The 19,421-nt window shown below is 41.2% G+C and overlaps 2 protein-coding genes across 3 annotated transcripts in view; both read left to right on the top strand.

The window, feature by feature from the left end:
- Positions 1-18,919, top strand: part of PHYH (phytanoyl-CoA 2-hydroxylase) — a 25,049-nt gene extending 6,130 nt beyond the window's left edge. Inside the window, exons 4-7 of the mRNA XM_040248564.1 lie at positions 5,265-5,433; positions 13,477-13,626; positions 15,709-15,840; positions 18,719-18,919. Of these exons, the coding sequence (XP_040104498.1) occupies positions 5,265-5,433; positions 13,477-13,626; positions 15,709-15,840; positions 18,719-18,772 (505 nt within the window). The 3' untranslated portion in view covers positions 18,773-18,919. The remainder of the gene's footprint in view (positions 1-5,264; positions 5,434-13,476; positions 13,627-15,708; positions 15,841-18,718) is intronic.
- LOC120869297 (heterogeneous nuclear ribonucleoprotein A1-like) lies at positions 6,008-7,921 on the top strand. 2 transcript variants are annotated; one of them, XM_040248554.1, is made up of 2 exons: positions 6,008-6,818; positions 6,978-7,921. In XM_040248554.1, the coding sequence occupies exons 1-2, from the start codon at positions 6,068-6,070 to the stop codon at positions 7,124-7,126; spliced, it is 900 nt and encodes a 299-aa protein (XP_040104488.1). In that variant the 5' UTR covers positions 6,008-6,067; the 3' UTR covers positions 7,127-7,921. The 2 variants fall into 2 exon arrangements, with proteins under 2 accessions (XP_040104488.1, XP_040104487.1); XM_040248553.1 differs by having other exon boundaries at positions 6,008-7,921.
- Positions 18,920-19,421: the final 502 nt, after the last annotated feature.

The following is a 19,421-nucleotide window of genomic DNA, read 5'->3' on the forward strand; positions in this document are numbered from 1 at the left end:
AGATGCTTGGAATGATTTCAATTTTTTTGAATTTACCAAGGCTAGATTTATCACCCCGGATGTGATCTATCCTGGAGAAGGTTCCGTGTGCACTTGAGAAAAAGGTGAAATTCATTGTTTTGGGGTGAAATGTCCTATAGATATCAATTAGGTCTAACGGGTCTATTGTATCATTTAGAGTTTGTGTTTCCTTGTTAATTTTCTGTTTAGTTGATCTACTCATAGGTGTGAGTGGGGTATTAAAATCTCCCACTATTATTGTGTTATTGTTAATTTCCCCTTTCATATTTGTTAGCATTTGTCTTACATATTGTGGTGCTCCTATGTTGGGTGCATATATATTTATAATTGTTATATCTTGTTCTTGTCCTTTGATCATTATGTAGTGGCCTTCTTTGTCTCTTTTCACAGCCTTTGTTTTAAAGTCTACGTTATCTGATACGAGTATTGCTACTCCTGCTTTCTTTTGGTCTCTATTTGCATGAAATATCTTTTCCCAGCCCTTCACTTTCAGTCTGTATGTGCCCCTTGTTTTGAGGTGGGTCTCTTGTAGACAACTCTTGTTTTTGTATCCATCCAGCCAGCCTTTGTGTTTTGGTTGGGGCATTCAACTCATTTACATTTATGGTAATTATTGATAAGTATGATCCTGTTGCCATTTACTTTGTTTTGGGTTCGAGTTTATACACACTTTCTGTGTTTCCTGTCTAGAGAAGATCCTTTAGCATTTGTTGGAGAGCTAGTTTGGTGGTGCTGAATTCTCTCAGCTTTTGCTTGTCCGTAAAGCTTTTGATTTCTCCTTCATATTTGAATAAGATCCTTGCTGGGTACAGTAATCTGGGCTGTAGGTTATTTTCTTTCATCATTTTAAGTATGTCCTGCCATTCCCTCCTGGCCTGAAGAGTTCCTATTGAAAGATCAGCTGTTATCCTTATGGGAATCCCCTTGTGTGTTATTTGTTGTTTTTTCCTTGCTGCTTTTAACATTTGTTCTTTGTGTTTGATCTTTGTTAATTTGATTAATATGTGTCTTGTGGTGTTTCACCTTGGGTTTGTCGTGTTTGGGACTCTCTGGGTTTTTTGGACTTGGGTGATTATTTCCTTCCCCATTTTAGGGACGTTTTCAACTATTATCTCCTCAAGTATTTTCTCATGCTCTTTCTTTTTGTCTTCTTCTTCTGGGACTCCTATGATTCGAATGCTGGAGCGTTCAACATTGTCCCAGAGGTCTCTCAGATTGTCCTCATTTCTTTTAATTTGTGTTTCTTTTTTCTTCTCTGTTTCATTTATTTCTACCATTCTATCTTCTACCACACCTATCCTATCTTCTGCCTCCATTATTCTACTGTTGGTTCCCTCCAGAGTGTTTTTGATCTCATTTATTGCATTATTCATTATATATTGACTCTTTTTTATTTCTTTTAGGTCCTTGTTTAACCTTTCTTGCATCTTCTCAATCCTTGTCTCCAGGCTATTTATCTGTCACTCCATATTGTTTTGACAATTTTGGATCATTTTCACTATCATTGTTCAGAATTCTTTATCAGGTAGATTTCCTCTCTCTTCCTCTTTTGTTTGGCTTGGTGGGCATTTACCCTGTTCCTTTACCTGCTGGGTATTTCTCTGTCTTTTCATCTTGTTTATATTGCTGTGTTTTGGGTGGCCTTTCCATATTCTGGCAGTTCATGGAGTTCTCTTTATTGTGGAGTTTCTTCACTGTGGGTGGGGTTGGATGGGTGGCTTGTCAAAGTTTCCTGGTTAGGGAAGCTTGTGTCAGTGTTCTGGTGAGTGGAGCTGGATTTCTTCTCTCTGGAGTGCAATGCAGTGTCCAGTAATGAGTTATGAGATGTCAGTGGGTTTGGTGTGACTTTAGGTAGCCTGTATTTTGAAGCTCAGGGCTATGTTCCTGTGTTGCTGGAGAATTTGCGTAGTATGTCTTGCTCTGGAACTTGTTGGTCCTTGGGTGGTGCTTGGTTTCAGTGTAGGTATGGAGGCATTTGATGAGCTTGTATCAATTAATGTTCCCTGGAGTTAGGAGTTCTCTGGTGTTCTCAGGATTTGACTTAAGCCACCTGCCTCTGGTTTTCAGTCTTACAGTAGCCTCAAGACTTCTCCATCTATACAGCACCGATGATAAAACATCTAGGTTAATGATGAAAAGTTTCTCCACAGTGAGGGACACCCAGAGAGGTACACAGAGTTACATGGGGAAGAGAAGAGGGAGGAGGGAGATAGAGGTGACCAGGAGGAGAAGAGGGGAAATCAAAAGGGGCGAGAACAAGCTAGCCAGTAATCACTTCCTTATGTGCGCTCCACAGTCTGGACCACTCAGAGATGTTCACGGCATTATACAGAGAAGAGGAGGAGGAAGGAGACAGAGGTGGCCAGGAGGATAAAGGGGGGAATCAAAAGGAGAGAGACAGATCCAGATAGTAATCAGTTCCCTAAGTGTTCCCCACAGTCTGGAACATCCAAAGAGATTCACAGAGTTGGGTAGAGAAGAGAAGGGTGAGGGAGGAGATAGAGGCGACCTGGTGGAGAAAAAGGAGAGTCCAAAGGGGGAGAGAGCAGTCAAGCCAGTAATCTCACTCCCAAGTAAAAATGGGTACTGAATATTGAGTTCTTAAAGGTACAAAATTTATAACAAATACCAAAAAGCAAAGATTAAAAATCTAGAGTAGGGGTTGGATTCTCAAAAATACAATATTAAAGAAAAAAAGTCACAAAAATTATTAAAAAAAAAATATATATAAAGTTTGGTTTTAAAAATAGGGTCTTTTTTTTTTGCAAAGTAGTAGTAGGTTATAAAAATGAAAATTAAAGGAGCAGTAGAGGACTTAAAAAGATAAAAAAAATTTTTTTTAATTTAAAAAATGATAATAGTAAAAATATGTCTAGGACTTTCTCTGGTGTTGTTGTGGACAGTGTGGAGTCAGTTCATTTTCAGATAGTTTCTTGATCCGGCTTAAACTTCTCAAGATCTATAGGCCCCTTCCTATGTAGTCGGTGCTAACTACAGGGTTTTAATCTATTGTACCTGTCACTTCAAAGGCCATTCCCTCTATTTGTTTTAGCTTCTTCTGTTTGCTGGTCTCTTCAGTGTCTAATTTCCACCCTGACACAAGGCCGCGGTGGTGGACACTTGTTCAGTCGTGCTGTGGGGAGGGAGAAACACTGCAAACAAATAACACTGGCATGTGCTCGCAATGTATCTGCCACATTGGGTTTGCCCCCGATCACGGTGTATGTGCTTTCCCTGTCTACACTGCTTGAGCTCTAGGTTGCTATGCCGGGAACTGTCTGAGGCCAGCCCTGGGTTGTATGCACTTCCTGGGTTTAAGCCACTCAGGTTTAGGTACTCGGGTACTCCACATAGGGGCAAACTCTGTTGGGCCTGCGTTTTGTGCCCTTCCCAGGTCTGAGCAGCTCAGATGACCAGGTGCTTGGTGAGTGCGGTCACTGTGACTTATCACCTCCCCTGTCCCTGCCACTTGGTTTTCTGAGCGTACAACTGGCACACCTTCTCAGGTGTGCTGTGTGTCTCTTCTGGGGAGCTGATCTCTGGCTGTGACCCTCCTGGCGGATGTCAACTATCCAGAATCCCAAGAAGTCTTCGTTAGCAATGAAGCTTGCTTGCAGTTTGGTAGATGATGCCTCTCTGGGGCCGCGATTGCCCCCTTCCAGCTCTGGCTGCCCTTGCCTGCCTGTCTCTGGTGGGGGATGGGCCAGCCCACAGCTGGCTAGCTCTTCTCAGTCCTTTGTTCTGTGAGTGGCCCTGGCGGTGTCTTAGGTTAGGGCTTTTCATGGGATAGCTATCCCACAGTCTGGTTTGCTATCTCAAGTTAGTTTCCTCAGATTGCCCTCGGGGCACTCAGGCCTGGTCCTTACTCTAAGCAATGCAGCCGGCGCCTCCCTGCCCAGCCCCTGCTTACTAGTGGCAGATGTGGGCGTCTGTGCTGCTTCTCCGCTGGGAGTTACCCTTGGGCATGTAATCTGTGGGGTTTAATTATTTATTTATTTTTCCTCTCAGTTATATTGTTCTCTGAGGTTCCAAGGCTTGCCACAGACTTGGCAGTGAGAATGTTTCCTGGTGTTTGGAAACTTCTTTTTTAAGACTCCTTTCCTGGGATGGATCTCTGTCCCTACATCTTTTGTCTCTCTTTTTATCTTTTATATATTTTCCTACCTCCTTTCGAAGACAATGGGCTGCTTTTCTGGGTGCCCGATGTCCTCTGCCAGCATTCAGAAGTTGTTTTGTAGAATTTACTCAGCGTTCAAATGTTCTTTTGATGAATTTGTGGGGGAGAAAGTGGTCTCCCCGTCCTATTCTTCCACCACCTTAGGACTGCCCCCTGTTTTAGATTTTAAACTTAAAAAAAATTTCAGATTGTTTTCTTAAAGTCTTAGAAATGATTGGTGGAAGCGTACAAACATTTCTCAGGTTCTTGATACATAATGTTGGGTTATGATTTTTAAACTGGACTTATTTGAGATTTTTTTCCTCCTTTAGGTGTACTCGGGAGAATAATGTTCTAAGCCCAGAACAGAGAAAATTCTATGAAGAAAATGGATTTCTTGTCCTTAAAAATTTGGTGTCTGATGCTGATATTCAACGCTTTAGGTGCTAAGTAACACTTTATTATATAACAGGAATGTGTATTCTGTGTGTGCAATGGGACTATGAGTAGGATTACCTTGTGTGTGTTCAGATATTTTTGAGGGATAAGGTTTGTTAGGAGGTGGCTTGTTAGAACCTGGGTTTGAGCCAGAGTGTCTGGCTTTAATCTCAGTCTCTTTAGTTAATGTTGTAGGTATAGGGCAATTTCCTTAAGCTTTCCATGCCTGTTTCTATATCTGCAGAATGTGGAAAATAACAGTACTTATGTCCTAGAATGTTTTTTAGAACTAAACAGGTAAACTAGAGACAGAGTTCTTTGAACAGGGCCTGGTACATATGATACTAGGGAAGTGTTTGCTATTTTGTTCTGATGAAACCAAATCACAAATATTTCCCCACTGGTCCACTAAACTAAGGAATATTCGAATTTTGGTAGCAAATTTCAACTCCACAGTTTGGAGGCAGGCACTTCTGAGTTGGCCATTTTCTCCCTCCTGTCATCAGAACTATTTGACCTGGGGCTTGAGGACCACTTAGTGCAGAGAAACCACTCCCAAGTCTTCGAGTCTTTCCACAGAACAAGTGGAAGGCCAGGCAGGTGCTCAGTGCCTATGGTACTGACATCATTTACCAATTGAATTTTCTAGGAATGAGTTTGAAAGAATCTTCAGAAGGAAGGGGAAACCACTGGGATTGTTCGTGATGAGAGGTGCCACCATCACAAAATCAGAATATGTGCCAAGTGAGAAAGTGGTTTCCAAGGTCCAGGATTTCCAAGAAGATTTGGAACTCTTCAGATACTGCACCCTTCCTGAGGTTCAAGACCTTCCTGTGTTTTCTTTCTCTTTAAGCTAATAGCCCATATGCATTCCTGCCTCTGAAATCTTCTATTATTTCTTTTTTTTTTGTTATCTTTCCCCTTCATACTGGAGCCCTAGAGCAGTGATTCCCAATCAGAGGCAGACATTCAGCACTGTCTGGAGACATCTTTGGTTGGCAGGCAGGAGGGATGATGATTTCTAATGGGTAGAGATCTGGATGCTGCTGCTGGTTCCAGGGGCGCTACCCTGTACAGAATAGCCCCTTCCCCACTCAAAGCATTATGCAGCCAAAAATGCCAGTAGTGCCAAGACTGAGAAATCCTGCTCATAATTTTACTGTTTTTGAAGAAAAGCAGGAATTCTGTGGTAGAGTAGAAAGCCTTTCTCATACTGCATACAGCCATGTCCACAGGGATCAAAGTGTTGAGATTTACTTACTGTACATCGTATATTTTTCAATTTGGTTTATGAATCTGGTCAGTAGAAGTGTCAGTTTGTTTTTAAACTAGTTTTTTTTTAAACAATTATTCTTTAAGAATAGTTCATATTTGAAAAAAATATCCAGCCTTTCTGCCCGTGGACGCCGCCGAGAAAGCATCGTTGAAGTCTTCCCCGCCTCCACTGCCGTCATGTCTAAATCAGAGTCTCCCAAAGAGCCCGAACAGCTGCGGAAGCTCTTCATCGGAGGACTGAGCTTTGAAACAACCGATGAGAGTCTGAGGAGCCATTTTGAGCAATGGGGAACGCTCACAGACTGTGTGGTAATGAGGGATCCAAACACCAAGCGCTCCAGAGGCTTCGGGTTTGTCACATACACCACGGTGGAGGAGGTGGATGCGGCCATGAATGCGAGGCCACACAAGGTGGACGGAAGATTTGTGGAACCGAAGAGGGCCGTCTCAAGAGAAGATTCTCAAAGACCTGGTGCCCACTTAACTGTGAAAAAGATTTTTGTTGGTGGCATTAAAGAAGACACTGAAGAACATCACCTGAGAGATTATTTTGAACAGTATGGGAAAACTGAAGTAATTGGAATCTTGACTGACCAAGGCAGTGGCAAAAAGAGAGGCTTTGCTTTTGTAACCTTTGATGACCATGACTCTGTAGACAAGATTGTCATTCAGAAATACCACACTGTGAATGGCCACAACTGTGAAGTGAGAAAAGCCCTGTCTAAGCAAGAGATGGCTAGTGCTTCATCCAGCCAGAGAGGTCGAAGTGGTTCTGGAAACTTTGGTGGCGGTCGTGGAGGGGGTTTTGGTGGGAGTGACAACTTTGGTCGTGGAGGAAGCTTCAGTGGTCGAGGTGGCTTTGGTGGCAGCCGTGGTGGCGGCGGATATGGTGGCAGTGGGGATGGATATAATGGATTTGGTAATGACGGTGGTTATGGAGGAGGCGGCCCTGGTTACTCTGGAGGAAGCAGAGGCTATGGAAGTGGTGGACAGGGTTATGGAAACCAGGGCAGTGGCTATGGCGGGAGTGGCAGCTATGACAGCTATAACAACGGTGGAGGCGGAGGCGGCTTTGGCGGTGGTAGTGGAAGCAATTTTGGAGGTGGCGGAAGCTACAATGATTTTGGCAATTACAACAATCAGTCTTCAGATTTTGGACCCATGAAAGGAGGAAGCTTTGGAGGAAGAAGTTCTGGCCCCTATGGTGGTGGAGGCCAATACTTTGCCAAACCATGAAACCAAGGTGGCTATGGTGGCTCCAGCAGCAGCAGGAGCTATAGCAGTGGCAGAAGGTTTTAATCACTGCCAGGAAACAAAGCTTAGCAGGAGAGGAGAGCCAGGGAAGTGACAGGGAAGCTACAGGTTACAACAGATTTCTGAACTCAGCCAAGCACAGTGGTGGCAGGGCCTAGCTGCTACAAAGAAGACATGTTTTAGACAATACTCATGTGTATGGGCAAAAAACTCGAGGACTGTACTTGTGACTAATTGTATAACAGGTTATTTTAGTTTCTGTTCTGTGGAAAGTGTAAAGCATTCCAACAAAGGGTTTTAATGTAGATTTTTTTTTTTTTTTTTTGCACCCATGCTGTTGATTGCTAAATGTAATAGTCTGATCATGACGCTGAGTAAATGTCTTTTTCTTTTTTTGGAAAAGTTAGTCTACTCTGAAGCCATTTTGGTAAACTACCCCAACAGTGTGAAGTTAGAATTCCTTCAGGGTGATGCCAGGTTCATTTGAAATTTATTTACAACCTGCTTGGTGGAGAAGCTGTTGTCTTCAGAACCTTGGTGTAGTTGAACTGACAGTTACTGTGTTGTGACCTGGAGTTCACCATTAAAAGGGTCACCCATGCAAAGTCATGGAGTTTTTTATATTTTTTTTGGTTATTAATGATTATTGGCACATCCTATGCAATATATCTAAATTGAATTATGGTACCAGATAAAGTTACAGATGGGAATGAAGCTTGTGTATCATCCATTATCATGTGTAATCAATAAAAGATTTAATACCCTCAAAAAAAAAAATCCAAATACCATGCAAGGATAGGAAATGAAAAGCAAATTCTCTGACCTCCAGCACCACTCACTGTTCAGTTTCATGTATTCATCTAGAATTTTTTCACATATAATCAAGCATATTTATATAACCCCACCTTTTTTTTGTAACAGGGAACATCCTGCTTGTCACCTGTTTTTTTCCACTGGTAGTACATACATATGAGATGTCTTTCCCTATTGGTATCTATGGATCTACTTTATATTTCATAATCTATTGCACAGTGTTCCATTGCATATATGTACTATGGTTCATGACTGTAAATAATAAATAACCATTTATTTATATGGTTTTAAAGGACATTACTAGAACTTATAACCCCAAGTGCTGTTAGGAAGCCTGATTCATGAAGACAGACTGCACAGCTGAGCCACCTGGGAGGTCTGGCCCCTTATGTTGGGAATGGAAGGGGAAGTGACCCCTCCAAGTCATATATTTTTCCCAACCTCAAGTCCTGTTACGGAAATAGAGGCTATGTGAGTGGACCAGGATAAAAAAACATGAAATCACAGGCAATGTGTGGTAGATGAAGCTCTGTTGGGATGTTCCTACCTCTGTAACTTGTGAACCATGTGTCTGGTGGTTCATCCAATGATTTTTAGGAGGTAGACATTCTTCTAATACCTAGGTATTTATTTTAGTCTGTATTGGAAAGATGAACCAGCACAAGATTTCAAGAACATTACTAATCAGGATAAGACTCAGATAAGACTTAGGGAGAATAAAGACTTAATGTATTTGGGCAGTTCTGCATAGCAGAACAGAAAAGCTGAGGATGGCTTCTGAATGATGATGGTTTAGCAAATAATAGTCTAGGAAGGGTAGGTTAGAAGATTGGGATTGACACATATACAAACTGCTTATAAAATAGACAACTAATAATGACTACTGTATAGCACAGGGACCTCTACTCAATACTTTGAAATGACTTCTATGGGAAAAGAATCTTAAAAAATGTGGGTATAACAGATTCACTTTTCTGTACACCTGAAACTAACACAACATTATAAATCAACTATACCCCAGTCAAAATTCAAAAAAAAGAAAATAGCAGTTTTTTTGGTCATATTTTGATAGATCCACAAAATGACAAAACAAATGCCTTATTAAAAAAACAGGCATCTAGACCTGACTCCTGGGAATTTTGTAACATTTCAAGTGTCTCATACTCAAATTCCCTATATTCCTTATATACAGGAGATTAAAAAGTGAGAAAGCTATAAAATGTGCTTCCCCGCCCTGCCCCCCCACCTTTGGAGTCAGGCGGAATTAGAGTTTGAATATCATCTTTTTCATTTAACTGGCTCTGCCAACTTGGGCATCTTATTCTTGGGGGTTTTCATTTCAAAGGATTTATTAGTGGATAAAGTGGATATTAATTTTCAGGGATTCTTGTGAGGCTTCACCAAGATAATGTAGACAGAGAGCCCCTAGCTGGTGGAGGCATGCAATGTAGAGTCCTTTCTAGGGGGTCTGATGCGCCCACTGCAGCTTATTTCTCATAGCTGAGCTTCAACCTCAGCAGCCCATGTTATTACACGTTTAACATCTTTCTTCCCACCAGTGTATAAACTCAATGAAGGCAGCAACCTGGTTATTTTGTTCACTGTTGTGTCCCCAACTGCTGTCACTCTGCCTGGTTCAGAGACTCAGGAAGAGTTGTTGAATTAATGACCACGTTGATTGTGAAGCACCCTCTGAGTGCCTGTTCTCCTTCCCTCATAGTGATTCATGACAGCTGCAAACCTGTTGGGACCTTTTCAGGTCCCTCTTACAAGAGTCTCTGTGAAGGAAAAGGAAGCTGCCTTCTCAGGGGCAACTGCCAACAGTTTAGTGCAAAGAAGGGTTATTACTGCCTTTTGCATGTGGTGTTTCACAGAAATGCAAGTCTCTTGTAGAAGAAGCACTTATGTTTCTAGCTAGTTCCAAAAAACCTGTTTAATTCAGTGTGTTGTAAATTTCCAGTGATTTCCAGCTGCTGACCTTTCCATGGTTTATTTGCAAGGTTGTGAGATACTGATTGATTTAAATGACTGCCAACTGGGTTCTAGTGTAGATAGATGTACCTTGTGCTGCATGCTTGTGCATCTGACTTCCCATGAACTTTTTCCCTCCTTTTCCCTTAGATTCTGAAATATATGGAGTGCTTCACTGGACCCAATATTATGGCCATGCATACAATGCTGATAAATAAACCTCCAGATTCTGGTAAGAGTTCTTAATTGTAAAAGGAAAGCAAAAACAAAACAATATAAGCAAACAAAAAAAGAAAATTTTTAATTAAAGTATCTAAGGTTGATGTCCTAACAAATAGCAAAGGCACAACTGCTAAACTTTGCATAAATGAATGTATATACTTTAAGTCATAATAATGTTTACATCATAACAACACTGAAGTATAATAGTGATGTCGATGTTAACTGTAAGGTTATTGCTGGGACTATAGACAAGTGGCTTCTAGAAGATACAGTTTAATAAAACATGACTGTCACTCTACCCCTTAGGCTCTTGATATTCAACATCGCTAAGCTTTGTTACCCACTCTTACCCATGCATGAGAGTGTGGACTTTGCCTTCTTGATCTGAAGAAAGTATTATTACTAACAAATTTAAAAGTGAACTTATATATCACATACCATAGCTATTCTTAAAATTCCCTGTGCTTGATAAAATCTAGCTTCTAAGCCCTCCCTCCTAAAGAGACTGATTCAGAAAATAGAATCTAGGAATCTGCTTTTTATTAACCATACTCAGAGATGCTAATGCAGATGGCTCTTGGGCCACACAGAGAAATTCAGCTGTATCAGTGGTAGGAAATCAGCCATTAGAGATCTTTGATACAGTTCTAATATGTTTCTGTCCTCTCCAAGAGAGGCTTATGTGCTAAGCCTGTAGCCTAACATCACCAGGCCTTTCCCTCCCTGGGTGTCCTGCGTGAAGAGATCGCCTGGCCTGGGGGAACCACGTTCAGAAGGCAATTCTAGGGGAGAATGTGAATGTGGGTGTAGTATCTCTGGTTCTCCACGGTGATTGTACAGCAAATGGTTCTAGTTTGGTGGGGGAAACCTCTTGAGAGTCTTTCTATTTATTTAGTTAATTAATGAATCATCTTTTTATATCAGTCACTTAGAAAGCTGTCATAGGATCTCAGATTTGACCACTCTCTTTAATTAGTCAACCTGTTTTGGGTACACTAAGCTCTATGCCCAAACCAGAGTTAGGAAAGTATAAGGCACAACAGAGATGATGACATATGTACAGATTACTAGAAAACAGTGTAAGTAGTCCTCAGCTACCAAAAATTCAGAAAGAATTAGAGGATCGAGTAATTGTGCTGATTCAGTCTTCTAATTTGGTGCTTATCTCTAGAGGCTGTTTTTTTTCAGCATTGTCTCATCTGTTTGGTTTTGCAAAGATAGGTCATTGTTCAAGTTTTTTAGGCAGAGAAGAATTCTGAGACTTGAGTTTATTTAACAACAAATTCTGTTTCAGGCAAGAAGACATCCCGTCATCCCTTGCACCAGAATCTGCACTATTTCCCCTTCAGGCCCAGCAATAGCATCGTTTGTGCCTGGACAGCCATGGAGCACATTGACCGGAACAATGGCTGTCTGGCTGTGCTGCCAGGGACACACAGATGCCCCTTGAAACTCCATGATTATCTCCAATGGGAGGTAAGTCTGCTAGATGGCTGAGTTTTGATCAGATTTGATTGTTTTGATTTCAAAGCAGTACTCATATTCTTGCCTGGAGAATCCCATGGACAGAGGAGTTTAGCAGGCTACAGTCTATAGGGTTGCAAAGAGTCAGACATGACTGAAGTGACTCAGCACACACACACACACATAAGGAGCTTTACCAGTAAGATGACATTTCCTTTCTTAGAGAAACATTGTTCTGGGATGTAAAACAAGAATTAGGGAAAATTCCATGATGTCAGATAAAATGATCACCTCCATTCTTTCAACAAGTGCTTGAAGGCCAACCAAAGTGGTGGACTTTGGTGATGCTATAAAAGATCTGAGATTATAAAGCCTAACTGCAGAGATAAGACACAAACACAGTGACACCAGATGTGTGTGCCAAGTCTTACACACTGACCGGTTGCTCTCTCAGTGAAGAAGAGGGATCATCTGCTTCCACCTGGAGAGACCAGCAGAGAGAGGCTCTGGGGAGGACTGAGCAGCATTCCATTAAGTGGCTGTTCCATGGTTTATCAATTTAGCTGGTCAATCCTTTGATTGACCCCATGATTGAGGAGATCAAGTCATTTTTTCAAGGGCAATAACCTTGCGGTCTGGCACAGTATATGTATTTCAGGTGTAGGAGTCCAGAGGCAGAGAAACAAGAGAGTAGACTCTTAATTAGTGTTTTAGATGTAAGGCAATAAGGTCTCAAAATCCCATAATGATGGTCAGGATGGAAGAGCACCTTTTATTAAGGCAGACAGAATGCACATGGTTCTGCAGGATGTTAAGAATATTGGAACTTCCCTGGTAGTCTAGTGCTTAGGAATCCAAGCTTTCACTGTGAAATGTGCAGGTTCAGTCCCTGGTTAGGGACTAAGATCTGACAAGCCACTCAGCCAAATACACACACACACACACACACACACACACACACTCCAGGACTTCTGTGCTAATTAGTTAGAATTTCTTCACTGAGGCTTAGTGCTAAGTGCTGCAATGGGAGATTGGATGGAGTTGTCTTGCTCAAATATCTACTCTGGGAAAGAGGCAAAGACTCACCACAGTACAATCGGGAAGTAGTCATTCCCCCAAAGGAATTTGGGTTTGGGATAGTCTTAGGAAAGGAAATGGGAGACTGCCCAAGACCCATAAGGGCTTGCAAGCTTCTCATTTTAGGTTTTTTCATAAAAGATATAACCATTAGCTAATACAATAATTAACTTTGAAAATAATTTGAAAACAAAGTTGTGGGTTTTTTTCTTTGTGTGCAGTGACTTTGAAAAACAGGGGTTGAAATAATTTTTAAATGTAACATTTTAATTTACTTTCTTTCTTTACTCTAAATGTAACATGAGTGGGTTTTGAGCTCAGAAATACTGAGTACTTTCTCTCTCCTATTTGGGAAGACGAGCCTCTCTCTGAGTTAGCTTCTCAAGAGATACTTCTGAGTAAGAGGAGTGAATGATGCAAGTTCCAGGTGAGGAGAAGAGCATGCTGGGAAAGAATGAGCATGGGTTTACCAGGAAAGATGATCTCCTGCATTCCCACAAAATGTAAAGCTGATCTGGGTCTTCAGTTATCATTCAGTAATGAACAGTAGGTGGCAATTCCAAATTTTTCATCCAGTCTAAAATATCTCTGATTTTAACAACTCATGGTTTTCTAAAACCAGTCAACTGAGAAGTTTGGTATAAATAATTTTTTAAAAATCTAACTTATTTGTCTGTTTCTCTTGGAAGAACTTAGAGAAGCTTTGTTTTCCCTGATGAGTCCTTGATAAGAGTTTTAATTCTTGGCTTCTTCACTTTTGGACTTGGCTTCTCTTGTGACTTTAGGGAGGAGTCAACATCATGTTCCACAGGATCCAGGACTATGACAAAAACAATGGCTGGGTGCACTTGGTAATGGAGAAGGGAGACACCGTCTTCTTTCACCCTTTGCTCATCCATGGATCTGGTCAGAACAAAAGTCAAGGATTCTGGAAGGTACACATTCACATCACAGCACTGTTTGAAGATGAATGCATGAGGAAGAAAAGTATCCCGATACATGAAAAGTTAAAGGATTTGTAACTTTTCACTCAGTTGCCCTTTAGTCTGGTGTATTTACCAGTAAATATATTTGTCTCCCTTGTGCTTTGTTGCTTACAGCAGTAAGAAGTCAGATGACCTTAGGATGCCATCACTAGTGAACATTCATGGAATTTCTCCAGACAGAGAGCTTAGTTACTTGGCAACTGACAGCATGTTTTCAGAGGAAAAGACAAAGGCAGACATACATACCAAATAATAACATTTGGAAGGTATACAGCTCATATAAGGGGAATGTCTGTAATATTATTTCTATTGGTTAAAATATTATTGATTGGAAAGGAAGGTGTGAATTGGCCACCCAGAAATCAGATATGGCCATATTTTTCACTCCTTAGCCTCAGAGTGTTTTCAGGTTTATGAGATCAGTGCTTACATTAAAAACTGACAGAATTTCTCATAAGTTCCCAGATTTCTTGCTTCTCTAAAATTCAGCAGATCTGATGATACTCTGGGCTCACATTTCCCTAGGATGACATGGCTGTTGATACTAAATATTGGTGTCTTCTTTGGGGCTGAGTCAAGGCTTCCAGTTTATCACAACAGCCCTCTTGTCTCCCTGTGGCTGAGGGTTAGTCAGCCCCGACTAATCCTTAGTCAGATTTCATCCTCCATTCATTCAGACATCCACCAGGCTCAACAGGACTGAGACGAGCATGAGGCAAGAAGGCAGTTCTCTTGGAGGCTAAAAGAAACTCAGTGATCCAATTAAATAATATTTTAATGTCTTATTTAAAATAAAGAAACATTAATGCCAAAAAGCCCATGGTGAGGCACTTACCTGGTGATCCAGTGGTTACAAATTCACATTGCAATTTGGGGGAAGTTGGTTGGTTCAGTCCCTAGTTGGGGAACTAAGATCTGACATGCCTAAGAACAACTAAGCTCTTGTGCTACAACTAGAGAGGCTGTGCACGGCAATGAAGATTCCACATGCTGCACTAAGACTCAACGCAGAAAACAAAAAATTCCACACTGAGCACAATCTCAAATGAAACAAGGTCAGACCCTCCACTACCATGACACTCAGAACAGTGCAAATGGCGGGGGTGGGGGGGGGGGGGTGTTACAGGCACTATGCTGGAAATTGTGTGTTTTAATATGTTAACTTTGTAATTTTTCAATATTTTTAACTGCTTTGTTTTGGAAAATGCTAACTATTAAAAAATACATAAAAGCATACAGGTAGGAGTGTACATTTCTTCTCTTTTGCCTCAGGCTACAAAATGACTTAGTATAGCACTAGGGTTTCCATAGGAAATAAAGTTCATGACTCAACTGCCTAGAAATTTGTAGGAAGTAGGAAGATCTGATGGGTGCAGTCACCCTAAGACAACTAACTTGTGACAAGGAAGGTGAGTTTTAACTATCACCTTGCAAGTTAGATCTGTTGATAAGTCCTTTGAGACTGGGGAGAACCAAATAACTTCCATCTTACCTTCAAAAGGAAACAAGATGAGTATTTTATGTGAATGCTATCAGACTGGAACTGTGCTTTGGACTGGAGAGGGGTGTCTGCGTATTATTTTCCCTTGCAAGTTCTTTTCAGTTTTTCTTCCCCCATCATCTGTGGCCATTGAAATACCGACTCATTACAAACTCCACTAACTTCTGTAACTGAGTTGATGAGAAACCCTGCAATACATTCCTTAGTAGCACTTGGCAATATTCACTTATTAGAAAAATCAAATGCTAAAAATTTAGACTTCTTCCTTACATAATTCTGTTCCCTGCCCCGTATATATCTTTGGATAATAAATTACACAGTTAAAAATGTCTTACAAGTTCTCAATTAGCCTTTAGCTGGAAGAAAAAAGAAAAGAGTCATCGAGAGACTGATTTAAGACACATGGGAATAGCATTCAATCTAGAAATCAAATGCTCACTGACAGAACTTTCTGAAAGATGCCTCATCGCTTGACTGATGGTGTTAATGAGGTGTTTTTTTTTTTCGTTCTAACATGAGTCACTTTCCAGACAATTTCATGCCATTTTGCTGATGCCAACTGTCACTACATTGATCTGAAGGGCACTAATCAGGAAAATGTTGGAAAGGAAATGGAAGAGGTATTCTGTAAAATCTATGGGCTGAAAAACGCCAGCCTGAAGGTATGTCTGTATGAAATGACAAGGTAAAGATCTCTTTTTTTTCTTTTCTTCAGATGTTTAATACTTCTCCTACCTGATTCAGTTTGAAAATATAAAGTGCTTGGGTTTACAGCTTGTTTCAGAAACATCGCTGAAACGTCCTGGAATGACAGTGGGGCTTGTTTGTACTATTTGTTTCCCTAGTGTGGGGGACATGGATTCTGTAAGTCTAAGGGCTATCCTGTTGTATGCAGGCCATCATTTTCCGAAACAGACAGGTATGAGAGGAAATAGCACAATCACAGGTGAGGAAATGGAGGACAAAGTGACCTTCTGAATGCACAGATGTTAAAGGTTTGGGCTGACAATCATTAAGCCTCCTTTATTTGTTAAGAAGAGAGTATGTATGTATGTGGAATTCCAGTAAGACTCTCAGAAAGCAATTCTCAAGCAAGTGTTTGTTTGGGTCAGTTTGCATTGGGAGTTAAAGGAAAGCCTGCATGTAGCAGAGATGGGAGATCACCGATGGTTCTTATAGCGGTGTAAGAGAGTATTTCATATGCCTGCCTAATTAATACACCTCACTGTAGATCATTTATTTTTAACTAGTGAACATTCCATGCTGTTGCTGATCAATAACAAATTAGCAGTCAAGGCAAATAAACAAACTTATTTGCATTGTAGATGATTATATTTTAGGCCTTGAACCAAGAAGCTGACCCTATTTGGTAAATGTGCCTGCAGTTCAGTTCAGTTCAGTTCAGTTGCTCAGTTGTATCTGACTCTTTGCGACCCCATGAACCACAGCACGCCAGGCCTCCCTGTCCATCACCAACTCCCGGAGTTCACCCAAACTCATGTCTATTGAGTCAGTGATGCCATCCAGCCATCTCATCCTCTGTTGTCCCCTTCTCCTCCTGCCCCCAATCCCTCCCAGCATCAGGGTCTTTTCCAATGAGTCAACTCTTCGTATGAGGTGGCCAAACTATTGAAGTTTCAGCTTCAGCATCAGTCCTTCCAATGAACACCCAGGACTGATCTCCTTTAGGATGGACTGGTTGGATCTCCTTGCAGTCCAAGGGACTCTCAAGTCTTCTCCAACACCACAGTTCAAATGCATTAATTCTTCGGCACTCAGCTTTCTTCACAGTCCAACTCTCACATCCATATATGACCACTGGAAAAACCATAGTCTTGACTAGATGGACCTTTGTTGGCAAAGTAATGTCTCTGCTTTTGAATATGCTATCTAGGTTGGTCATAACTATCCTTCCAAGGAGTAAGCATCTTTTTATTTCATGGCTGCAGTCACCATCTGCAGTGATTTTGGAGCCCCCCCAAATAAAGTCTGACACTGTTTCCCCATCTATTTCCCATGAAGTGATGGGACCAGTGATGCCATGATCTTAGTTTTCTGAGTGTTGAGTTTAAGCCAACTTTTTCGCTCTCCTCTTTCACTTTCATCAAGAGGCTTTTTAGTTCCTCTTCACTTTCTGCCATAAGGATAGTGTCATCTGCATATCTATGGTTATCAATAGTTCTCCCGGCAATCTTGATTCCAGCTGTGCTTCTTCCAGCCCAGCGTTTCTCATGATGTACTCTGCATATAAGTTAAATAAGCAGGGTGACAATATACAGCCTTGACATACTCCTTTTCCATTTGGAACCAGTCTGTTGTTCTATGTCCAGTTCTAACTGTTGCTTCCTGACCTACATATAGGTTTCTCAAGAGGCAGGTCAGGTGGTCTGGTATTCCCATCTCTTTCAGAATTTTCCACATAATCATAAATGCATCATCTATTTTAGGGTGACATGACCCCCAAGAAGACTGAGTGTAATAACAACTCAGGGCCTCTCAGTACTTTGAAGAGCCTCGCACACCAATGGCAAGGTGTTATCTTCTGAAACAACTTTCCAGCTCAAGAGTCTCCATCTTAACCCCTTTACTTTCTAGAATCTCTGAATGTATCCCTGTATCTGAAGATGCTCTGGCCTGACATTTGCACCTTCTGGAAGGTCTTGCCTTCTTCCATTGTCCAGCACTTAAATGTTCTACAAAGGCAATGTATTTTGCCAGTTGGGGCTTTCATCCAGCAAACAGAATTTTAAGACAGGAAAAAAAATATATATATATATTCTGTTTGAGGTCTGTCAGAGTTGTACTAAATCAGTAGGTTCCTGTATTTCTTTTCATGACTCTCTCAGCTATAGTTTATATCGAGTTTATTTAGAAGAATACTACCTTCTGCTATAGAGTTCTTTGCAAGCACAAAACACATTCCTGTCCCTTTTCTTCACCAAAACTCAATGGAGCAGTTGAGATAGTTCCATGCTCTTAATGAGAAAAGGGAAAGTTCAAGAGACAGGCTTCAGTTATGTATGTGACAGGGATTTCAGAGGTCCAATTCTAAAATTGTTCTTCCCATCATACCTAGCTGTTTGCTAAAAAATAAGCAAAAAAGTCTGAATTGTCTTATTAGGAAAAAAGAAGAAAAAACCAATCCAATAGCCTAGGACATCATTTTCAGGAGCAGATCACCCAGAATGGGGCAGGCAAATATCATCAACAACAGCAGGAGCTTGGGTACTAAACTGTATTGTGACCAAACATAACAGCCATTTCCAACACCTGTAATCAACACAAGCACCAAGGAAAGAAAAACTGACAGAGTGGGCACTCATTGTCCCACTGTCCTGCTTATGAAACATAATTTTAGATGCTGGCAAGTAAATTAATTGGAGTCGCAGAATGTGGTTTTTATTTACTAATTTATGACTACTGAGGAGGGCTGTTTTTTCCCTCCTATTTAACCATTTGTAGATGCCAGGAATCTTTGTCTTACGGTGATTAGGCAAATCCAAGTTCCCAGAAACTCATTGTGTTTGGTATTATTTGCAGGATATTTGGACATTTCGAGGGTGCGTTGTGAAAGGAGAAAGAATCAACCTTTGAAATAACCCTTCGCTCAAACTCTTGTCAAGAAAACCAAGGGGGAACAAGATGTCAGAGGAAAATCTTTTCTCAGTGAGGTGATCTAATCATTTCTATCCATGTTAACAAAATCCAAGTGCACAGATGCAGTGCTTAACTGCATATGGGTAATTCTGCAGTACGGTGGGATGCCTTCAATGGATATAAAGTAGAAGAAGTGAAATATTACTGTTTTAAGGAAAACTTGGGGTTGCAACTAATAAAGGTGATGCATAAAGAAGTGGGTTAGTTCAGTTTCTTTCAATCAGTTAGCTTTTTACCCAAGCAGGGATTAATGCTCTCAAACACAAAACCCATCACCTCCCTGCCGGGAGCCAGCATGGGGAATCCCGCCCGTGGCAAAGGTCATGAGGAAGGGGGCCTGACAAAACGCAAAGGTGGGATCAGGCCTCAGGAGTACCCCCTGGATTTTCTCAAGCATCTACCCCCAGAACCAAAATCTGTCTGCTTTACTATATTATGCTTTCCACCTTCTCTTCTGACATTAACAGGGGGCTGTCCCCGCCCCCACCTTTTTCTGGAAAAAGTTAATTTAGAGCTTTTAGATAATAAGTCTCCTGGGCATAATAAGAGTGTTTCAATCCCCAAACCCCTCTGATGGCTTCCTAGC

Source organism: Oryx dammah, unplaced genomic scaffold (assembly GCF_014754425.2).
Source record: "Oryx dammah isolate SB20612 unplaced genomic scaffold, SCBI_Odam_1.1 HiC_scaffold_10, whole genome shotgun sequence".
In the NCBI taxonomy this organism is placed as follows: Eukaryota; Metazoa; Chordata; class Mammalia; order Artiodactyla; family Bovidae; genus Oryx; species Oryx dammah.

Excerpts from the sequence above, each read along its gene's own strand:
- LOC120869297 (XM_040248553.1), top strand. The coding sequence starts at position 6,068 with ATGTCTAAATCAGAGTCTCCCAAAGAGCCCGAACAGCTGCGGAAGCTC.